The sequence below is a fragment of the Danio rerio genome, chromosome 7, assembly GCF_052040795.2.
Source record: "Danio rerio strain M-AB ecotype USA chromosome 7, GRCz13ab, whole genome shotgun sequence".
Classification (NCBI taxonomy): domain Eukaryota; kingdom Metazoa; phylum Chordata; class Actinopteri; order Cypriniformes; family Danionidae; genus Danio; species Danio rerio.
Window position 1 is genome coordinate 52,903,818 of NC_141027.1, and position 10,568 is coordinate 52,914,385.

At 36.3% G+C, this 10,568-nt stretch overlaps 1 protein-coding gene and 1 long non-coding RNA gene across 2 annotated transcripts; one reads left to right on the forward strand and one right to left on the reverse strand.

Annotated features, from left to right (window-relative positions):
* Window positions 1-2,468: 2,468 nt before the first annotated feature.
* On the reverse strand, window positions 2,469-4,912 carry si:dkey-286h2.5. Its single transcript, NR_170258.2, is given in 6 exon segments — window positions 2,469-2,812; window positions 3,026-3,099; window positions 3,447-3,571; window positions 3,825-4,023; window positions 4,122-4,218; window positions 4,559-4,912. It is a non-coding gene; the product is annotated as a si:dkey-286h2.5 (long non-coding RNA).
* Window positions 4,913-6,086: 1,174 nt separating this feature from the next.
* On the forward strand, window positions 6,087-10,336 carry tmem208 (transmembrane protein 208). Its single transcript, NM_207100.4, is given in 6 exon segments — window positions 6,087-6,253; window positions 6,390-6,485; window positions 6,593-6,652; window positions 7,905-8,041; window positions 9,270-9,354; window positions 9,451-10,336. Coding segments are annotated over 6 exon segments (528 nt in total). The 5' UTR covers window positions 6,087-6,247; the 3' UTR covers window positions 9,595-10,336.
* Window positions 10,337-10,568: the final 232 nt, after the last annotated feature.

Here is a 10,568-nt window from a genome sequence, read left to right on the forward strand (position 1 = left end):
TTTATGTGCATTTTGAAGATGCACATAAAAAATGATTGATGAAAATGCCAAGATGCGCATAACTTTTGAAAACACGCATAAAAAAACATGTGCATAGCCGAGTAGGATAAACTTTTATTCGTTAAGACAAGATGCGCATAAAATGCGATGGAAACACTTTTATCAAACAAATTCCAGTATGCACATTATAAAAGGTCATGTGATTTTGTTGTAAAAGATCATATGATGATGAAAATGTGTGTGAATAGACAAACCAGCAGGCTGAGCACACTGTAAAACATCTAAAATGTTGTTTTGGTCATTCTAAAATACCTGAACCGTTTCAGTATTAGTGTTATAATATCATTAATGACCTCCAGAGCTTTCAAGAGCGTCTGTGCTCCATGTCTGATGCCCTCAAACACCCCCAAGCGTTCATTGCATGTCAGCATTGTCTTCTGAGGCGCAAGTCATTTATTAAATAAAGAAAAGATTCATGCAGCTTATTCCACCTCAATAAATTATGTTTTTACTGTTGATATTTGGTGCCAGTTAATCTGGACATGTGGATTTTGTTCGACTTGACTCGTTGGGTGGAAATGCTGCTTTATTCACACATCTTTTCACATACGCATTTTTGGATGGAAACACAGCTATTGCCTACATTTCAGCCACACAAAGAACAAAGTCACGAGAATGGCTTGTTCTTTTTAAATGAATAATTAGCTTAAATTCCCTGACCTTTAACAGGGATATCTACTGTAACTAGAATAATGGGATTATTACTCGTCCTATAAACTATATTTTAGTTCTGCCTACATTCCAAATGTCATATCATCCTCTACCTTCTGATCAATAATAAAGGCAGACACACAAGTGCAATTTTAAATCTATTATAAACTCAACTTTTGAAATATTACTTTAAAACTGATCAACGTGTGTAAAAGTGGGAGCCTTAAATTATACATTTCCACTAAACATTACGTTATGGTTATATGCATTCTTTTTTGTCAAATTTGTTGTAAAAACTATGCAGTAGCCTATTTTTTGTAATTTAATGCAATTACATCTGAAATAACTTCAAAATTACGGCCAATTTCCCACTTTTTCAACTGAAACGTCATACATTACATTACTTATTTTATTATACTTATATTTATTTATATATATATATATATATATATATATATATATATATATATATATATATATATATATATATATATATATATATATATAGCAGCTACGCTAATTATTTTCTTTATTCTCCATTTTCACCTGGGGATACTCATTCTGAGGTCCTCAGATTATGCAGTCACTGATTGGATCCATGACCAGCAACGAGATGATCCCAAGGTTTCCATATCCGGGACCAGGCCATATCCTGAGCTGCTGCTGCGCTGATGGTCATGAGGAGTGGAGAACATGAGTCTGATTCCAGCGACGCTCCAGGGACAGACGAGTCTTCGCTGAGGCCAGCTTCCAGCCTCCACCGCGGTGACTGAAGCTCTGCACAAGACTTTTGGCCAGCGGAGAAATTAAAATGGTCGTGCCCAACTGAGTCTGGTTCTCTCAAAGTTTTTTTTTCTTCACTCTCCTATCAGGTGAAGTTTTTTTCCCCTCTCCGCTGTCGCCACTGGCTCGCATTTTTCAGGATTAGTAGAGCTACGCAACTGAACTGAACTGAACTTAAACACTAAAAACTGAACTACACTGTTCCAGTTACTATGACTATTTATGTGAAGCTGCTTTGACACAATCTACATTGTAAAAGCGCTATACAAATAAAGCTGAATTGAATATTTTAAATGTAAACTTACGCATTAACATGAGTCGCTGTTTTCCGCTAACTGTCTCTGTTTATTGATGCAGTGGTGTTGCTTTTTTAAATATATGCTCTTATTTGCCTTAACTTTGCATGGGCACATCAAGTTCAGCTGGAGAAATAAATGCTGATCTCTTTTTCAGATGTTGCCATGGTGACTCGTAATATCTGCACTACAATTATAATGTCTTTTTATAGTTGTGTTATGCGCGCTTAACACAGGCTGTTTCTCAATATGCGTTTTTCAGCAATCTTGCGTCTTCGTGTAATGCAAGTTCAGTTCCAAAACTCAACACCGCAAGAACGGAGGACGCATTGATGCACCGAACTCACTCTAGAAGTCCCAAAAGTCATTGCGACTGGAGGTGGGAAGCACAGCATTTATTATTAAAGTTCACAAATATTAGTTATTTGCCTCAAGAGTTTCTCTAAATCAGGGGTGTCAAACTCAATTTCTGGAGGGCCGAAGCCCTGCACAGTTTAGTTCCAACCTTGCAAGCTGCTCTCTGCGTTCTTGGTATTAAGAAACAGCCACTGAGTTGGTCTACTTAAAGTTGATTGACCAAACTTAGATGAGCTGTTCTTGGTCCTGGAGATCTGCTGTCCTGCAGATTTTAGCTCCAACCTGCCTTAACACACTTGCAAGGATGTTTCTAGAGAGCCCAGTAAGAGCTTGATTAGCTAGGCCAGGTCTAATTGGAGTTGGAGCTAAAATATGCAGGACACTGGACCTCCAGGACCGGGATTGAGAACCCCTGAACTAGACTAATCGGACAGCATTTGACATCAACAAAACAATACAAAAATTCTACAATCAAAACTAATCCCATGGTCACAGACCAGCAAAGAGTAGCTCTTATGATGGTGAACTTTAAAGATGGACTTCGGTACTTCCATGGCTGCTGCTTTACCCATCTTGGAGAATGCAGACCACTGTTGGTTGATGATACTTTTCTTTCAGGCCAGAACCTCTCTACAACTGTGCTCTTTCCCAAGTGCATACATTTTCTAGGTGAGATGATTACAGAAAATATCATTAAATTATTAAACTTTATATTTTACAAGAGAAAACATCTCAATTCTGTAGTCTACGGCAATTGTTCTCAGCAACCTTGGTTTATGTTTTATTTCACTTTTATCCTGATAGTTAAAGATAACAAAACAGAAAACAAAAAGAGAAACAAAACAAACAAGCAGTGTCATAGTAAATAGCATTTTTACCTGGACTAACAGAATGGACAACCCCTCGTTGCAATCCAGGTTCCTCATGTGTCATTTATACTTGGGACAATGCCCTTTAGAGAAATCAGAGAAGATATTTGAATGAGCAAATGAAAAGTAATGCCATCATTTTACACTCAAAAGCTACATTTACACTTGGTATTAAGATGCAATTTCAGATTACAAGTGGAAGACAGTAAATACAAGCCCAAACAGGATCTAAAACGTATTGAGCTTCTTCGATTTAAACTATTTTATGCCACTTGACCTAACACTTAATGCATATATATAAAAAGCATGCTAGGGTATATACATTCTGGACAAAGAGTTGACAGGAACCGAAATTTCTGACATGAAACAATCAGGAAATAATGACAACAAATTACACATTTGCAGTTATTTTAAGCAAAAAAAAACAAACCTTTTGGAACTGTCTGTTTAACGTTCCACTAAATTCCTCTGTGTTGAAAAATCTTATTTCTAGCAGGTGTGCTTCAGGTGTAAGGCTCACTCTTCCATTCTTTTACTGAGGCAGTTTGAACAGACCTATGCAATATTAAACATGAAAAAAAAAACAATCAAACTTTTATATATAAACTTATTTTATTAAATCATATAAGATGTTGAATTATATAAAGTATTTAGACCCCCTTAAATTTTTCACTCTTTGTTATATTGCAGCCATTTGCTGAAATCATTTAAGTTGTTTTTTTCTTAATGTACACAAAGCAGACCATGTTGACAAAAAAAAAACACAGAATTGTTGACATTTTTGCAGATTTATGGTGTTTAGACTTACTTTTCATTGTCCTCTTCCTTAACATTAGGCTCACAGAAGTCTGTCAGGTCTTTTGAGGTGCACTTGGAGTTCTCACTGAATGTGGACACTTTTATCCTTGGTCTTTTAATTGGTGTTGATGTGAAACATGAAGGTGCAGAATTGGCATGAGAAAACGAGGTGTCAACCGGCTGCAACCAGCAAGGCTTCACTTGAACCCCTAAAATTTTCAACAAACACAAATAACAATCAAACTCATGAAACACAACATTTTTTTACACAAATACGAAGATTAACATGGCTAGTAGCAGGCTTTACCTTTACTCCGTACTTTCTGCTTTTGTTTTTCCGTGCGGACTGACACACTCTTCACATTTGGAGGATCACACTGACAGGCCACATCTCTTGTTAGGGGCTTTAGAACATGAATAACAGCATGCAAAATAAATACAAGTAAAACTACATGAGAGAGAATTAAGTGTGACTGGCAACTTTTGATTTCAGCTTGGAGTAAGAATTATTCACACAAACTCTTTCATCTTTATCCATTCATTCAGTTTTTATTTCTCCCTCACAATACAAACACCATTAACGCTAAAATATCTATCTATCTATCTATCTATCTATCTATCTATCTATCTATCTATCTCAGATTGTTTTTTTTACTTTCGGAAATGGTGCTGCTAATGGATGCTATGACATGCAGATGTTGAGGATGCTTTTAACGTCCGAAGCTGCCTGCTAGTTCCACTTACCTTCAATGTATGGGAAGCACCAACCGTGTATACTGACGGGACAGCGTTTTCAGTCAACGACAGAAACTTCACAAAGCCCATTTTGTGCCGTGTCCAATTTTTGAAGGAATCTTGTGTAAAGTGTTTCGAGCACAGCCGAGAACTCTCTGATATCGCGCCTTCTTCAAAATGCAAAAAGTCGAGCCATCGAGACCGCAACCACGGTATTTTAGGGAATGTGAAAAGAGTTTCGGGAGAGCTACAACCTAACACACACCTCCTCGACATCTCTGTTTTGATATCTGTTTAACTTTGCTTTCTTCCTTATTCCTTCTTCCTCCTCCTCCTTCTTCTTCTTTATTTGGAACTGCAGCTGGCATTAAAATGCATTACTGCCATCTGCTGTATTCGTTTAAACTTCGTTCTTCCAGTCTTGTCCCAACTAAACACAACTTATGTTCTTTGGCCTCCACTCGGGGGCACTGCCAGATGTTGGGCCCTATGCACAATTTTTAAGTGGGTCCCTATTTATAAGTAAAACCCAGGGGTCTCCCGTCGCAGGGCCCCTAATATAGTGCCATGGCCCTATGCACTATGCACCCTGTCCCCCTTTTCCCTCACTAGCTACACCCCTGCCTCCACGTATAGCCTTTTTACTACGTATAGTACTTTTTAGATACTCTATGTGCCCATTTCTCATGAATGTGTGTGTGCATGGATGTTTCCCAGTGATAGGTTGCAGCGGTAAAACATGCTGGATAAGTTGGTGGTTCATTCCGCTGTGGCGACCCCTGATTAATAAAGGGACTAAGCTAAAATAAAAATGAATGAATAAATGATCCAAAATAGGCCTACTGTAAAATCAGTGCATTTTTTCTGAAGCGTTTTGTCTGAAATAATGTTATAAGCATGTCGCTATATATATTCATATTTCTAATTCTCCATATTGCATTATTTTTAATCTTTTAATCTAAAAATAATTTGCATAAAACAATATGATTAATCACAACAAATTAACATATATTAATTTCTGACGCAGTGATGACTGGAAAAGGATGATTTATGTGACGTACACATTCCCCACCATATTATTTGGAAATTATTTTATTATTTTTAGAGTTTTTATATATCCCTGCATGGGGGACAATATACCCTAAAAACATTTTATTGACAGTGGCCAAAAGTATTTAACCGTAAAATAAAGTAATGTCAAGAATAATCGTGAGGTTAGCTATAATCAAATTACTTCAAAATCAAAGACTGTAAATCAGGTCTTTGATCAGAGAAACTATTCAATATAGAGACAAACATTGTTTAGAAAAGTGTTGCGGCAGTTTTGTGTTTAAAAAAATACCAAAATGCCTGCGACGCCCTTGAAAACTTTTTTTAAGGTTGCTCTCAGTAATTTAACCGATATATTGAAGGTACAAGCAAGTTATTTTCAAATTGAATGGCTTGACATCTTGACCCAGTCCTGTACGGACATCAAATTAACACAAGATGGCGCCAAGTCCAGTTTATTGCATCTGTTACGCATTTCGCAAGCGCCGGAAACGTGCTCTCGAACGCTGATGTGTTATTTTGCTTTGGTAGTTATTTAGTTTTAGGTATTATTCTTTAAAAACTAGATGCTGTTAGACTTTTAGAAACCTAAAGGGAAAACTGTTATCCGGTGAAGAACAGTTGCACAAGAAGGAGAACTCAGAGGAGATGGCGGTATGTGTCAAGATTATAGATTATGATTTATAACGGCATCTTTGGAGTTAATTCATGTGATAATTGCATGTTGTAACTAGAAAGTGTATGGTTTACTTCGTATTAATGATGTAAATATGTGCTATTTCTCCGTTAGCCGAAAGGAAAAGTTGGAACCAAAGGCAAAAAACAAATCCACGAGGAAAACCAGGATACTCTCAAGTTCTACAGCAGGATCATCCTGGGAGCAAATGTAAGGCAAACCTAATAAGAAGTCATACATGTAAATATGAGCTGATTCTTTTTTTCTAATGTGTCATTTTATACTTCAATGAATTTAATTGCTTGTGTTCTCTTCAGGCTATTTATATAGCAGTCAATCTCTTGCTGTTTTACAACTCCAGTTCATTTTGGACATGGGTACGTAAATAAAAGCATTCCTGCTTACATGATAACCCTCTTAAGTTTATCCTATAAATTATTTTGCAGCATCTTTGAAAATGTAACAATTTAATATGTAGTGTTTAATGTAATAACACTTGTCAGTGTGTTATTTCAAAAGTTCATCCAAAAAAGAAAATCATTTACTCATCCTCCACTTTTTTCCAAACCTGTTGAGTTTTTTTCTTCTTCTGTTAAACACAAATAATAACTTATTGATGAATATTGGAAAGCAGCAGCCATTGACTTTTATTAATGTTTTTACTATGGATGTCAATGACTGATGGTTTCCACAAAATGTATTTTCCACAAAATAATTCACCACAAAGTGTACTCGCTATTTACTCACCCTGAAATGTTTCCAAACCTCAATGTTTCTGAAAGCTGAAAGCCTGTAAACATTTACTTCTATAGTAGGAAAAGCAAACATTATGGAAGTAAAAATGTTTTTTCAAAAAAATTAAACCTGAATTGTTTAAAATTTGCTTGTATTCTGCAGTGTTTGAGATGTATTGAGTAAGGTACCCGATTACTTTTTATACTTTTATGTTGGTCTAAATTCTTTTAGGTTTATTACTATTATTCAATGATATATTTTTCAATGTGTTAACTTATTGCAAGTAAGAAATTTGCAATGATCAAACAATTTTCTTTTTTGCCAAAATTTAAAAAAATAAAATAATTGTCCACAACTACTTTATTTTAAATCTAAAAGTTTAGTTCAAAATCAAAATCAAATACCTTGACAGTGACTTGCTTCACCAAAGCTAAGATTTGACTTGCACAAATCTGACTTAACCCCACGTCTGCTGTGTATGTACTCATTCTCAAGTGGTTCAAAATCTCTGAGTTTATTTCTTCTGTTGAACACAAAAGAAGATATATTGCGGAAAGCTGAAAACTTGTAACCATTGACTTCCATAGCAGAAAAAACAGCCTCTATGGAAGCCAATGGTTACAGGTTTCCAGCATTCTTAAAAATATCTTCTTTTGTGTTTAACGAAAGATAGCAATTCAAAAATGTTTGAAACAAGGAGTAAATGATGACAGAATTTAGGGTGGTGAACCATCCCTTAAAAAAGCTACAATGATTTTTGCATCACTGAATGTGAGGCTTTTATGTCAACAGAGATATGATGGACTCTTGTTGGGTTCCAGCATTTTGATAAATCTTTTTGACTATTCTTATTGCAGTCTGGTGCTTAATTCTGCTTTATCTCTTTTGTATCAGTTCTCGCTCATGTTTGCAGTGGCAGTCTACGTTGGCAGCTACAGATCAATGTCAGCAATGGCCAAACCTGCATTTGCTGAAGACGGTAGCTTGCTGGATGGAGGCATTGACCTTAATATGGAACAGGGCATGGCAGAGTGAGTTAGACATTTTGTCTTTATATTAATGTCCTGTTAGACAAAAGCAATGAGCAGACCGAAGATCTCATTGAAAATGTTTATTTAGCATCAGTTCAAAAGTATGTTGAACCTCAAACATTCTCAGCTCAATCATTCTATACTGTTCTAGTTTCATTCATTCGTTTTCCTTCAGTTTAATCTCTGATTTATCAGACCACAGTGGAATGAACTGCCAACTGTTCTAGCCAGTTGCAGTTATAGTTTAAATGGCACCCTGGGCAAACCGCCCCATTTACACCCTCCCCCCAAAAATAAAGGAGACTTTTTATTACTCCCATTGGAACACATGTAATTGTCTCAAACAAACAAACTGAAAATTTTAATATATTTAATACATCTGGACCTTTTTTTGCTGCAAAGGCATCAATTATATTGTTATGGAGCCCATTAGGGTACCAAACCAAACCTTGTGTTTGTTTTGCTAGACACAAAGCTCTACTGGGCAAATAAATCGAGTAAAGTAAATCAAGTAAATCGTATACCAAAGCTATTACTGGTGCAGGACACTGGCCCTCCAAAACCTAGTCTGGACATCCCTGATCTAGTGCATGTCTTTGAACTGTGGGGAAACCGGAGCACCCAGAGGAAGCCCATGCCAACACAGAGAGAACATGCAAACCCCACACAAAAGTGCCAACAGGCCTTGCCAGGACTCAAACCAGCAACCTTCTTGCTGTGTTGCCACCGTGCTGCCCTATTCTAGTATACTAACCTTAATATTAATGAAGTTTCCCTTGTTGTCAAAGCTGTGCTCTCTGTATGCTAATACCTTTTCCATTGATGGTTCTCCATGTCCCCTACACATTCCCATTCTATAACTAATTACTCCACATGGTGAAGAGACAACAAAACTGTTAACTTCATCTTCTGAAATAATTAAACCATTTTAGGACACTTTAGGACTAAAGTTTCTTATAGTTCATATGCACGTATTAGTGTTCAAAATCTCCCCCAACTAATAAGAAAATACACAAAGCAATGTGGCATTTGCAGATATTTAATTTATGGATAAGCAAGGATTATGAATAAACAATTGAGTCTATTTTTTTTTTTTAGTAAATGCTGATATTATTTTGTTTGTATTTATTTATGTGTTTCTGACTTTGTGCAGGACAATGCAATGGTTTCATATATAAATAGTTCTCTTAATCAGAAGTGACTTCTTTTTTTGTACAATGACTTGTAGGCACCTAAAGGATGTCATTCTTCTTACTGCAATTGTCCAGGTGCTTAGCACTCTGTCATCCTACTTCTGGTACCTGTGGCTTCTGGTGAGACTGAATAATTTTTCAGATTGTAATATCTTTGAGGCGTCACATTTCAGTTTTACTGTAACCATATTATCACTTGCTCTCTTTTCACACCAGGCACCTGCAAGAGCTTTACATTTGTTGTGGGTGAACTTCCTGGGACCCTGGTTTTCTGCTGACTCGCAGGCAGCTCCTGAAGAGAACGAGAAAAATGACAAGAAACAGAGGCGACAGGAAAGACGACAGATGAGGAGATTCTAGACTTGTCGGTTTATTATTTTTTTTACATTATTTTACAATTACAAAGAACAATCTAAATTATTCAGAGATATTTGATGTGATCCAGACAATAGATGGGCATTGTAAAGTGTCTGACTTCCTCACTTGTCATCAACTATTCCGTCCCTTTTAAGCCTTTAGTTCCCTTCTCCAGCTATATGTCTGTCTTAAAATCACTAGCTCAGGTTTGTCTCGGTCATACAGCATATCTGCCTTCTGAGTGGAGCTCCACACATTTTTTTTTTCTTTAAATGAGTTTAACTTGACTTTGCCTACTATAGTGAGCTTTCATGTAATTAGCTTCTGTTTCCACTAAACAGGTGCAGCTACATGGCCCATTGCCCTCAGGCTACATGAGCTTTCACGTTGTACACTCACATTTCACATTATTTTCAGGATTCATTCTTAGGCCTTTCAGCAAATGTTGCTTTGATTGTTTCAGTATGAGGGGAAATAATGTACTGATTCTGCATCAAATGTGATTTTTTTTGTTGAAACTACATGTGCAGCTGGTGTTGCCTTGAGGAAATGCAAAGAATTTATATTTGTGTACAAGCATACGTACACCTTTAATACACATGACCTCAGTATTGACTGCCATCAGTTTCAATGGAGTAAAGATGTGCAAAAAAATATATACAGCATATTGACAAACTGGGTAAAACCAGTTCAGGTAAAAAATTTATGGATACCCAATGATTATAAATAAACTATTATAAAAGTATGAGTAGATGCAAGTTTGTTTTTATTTAATCCTGAATGCACATATTACATAAACACTACTGTTAAGTGTTGAAAAATCAACTAGTTTGTGCGTCTATTCCCAACTCAGTCCTTAAAGGCTCTCCTAACAATACTCGTTTTTGGATGTCAAACACAGCTGTTTCAACTCTTAAATCAGGACTGTTGTTTCTCAATTGTTGCCCTGATGCTCCAATTCTTTTTTTGTCTGGTCT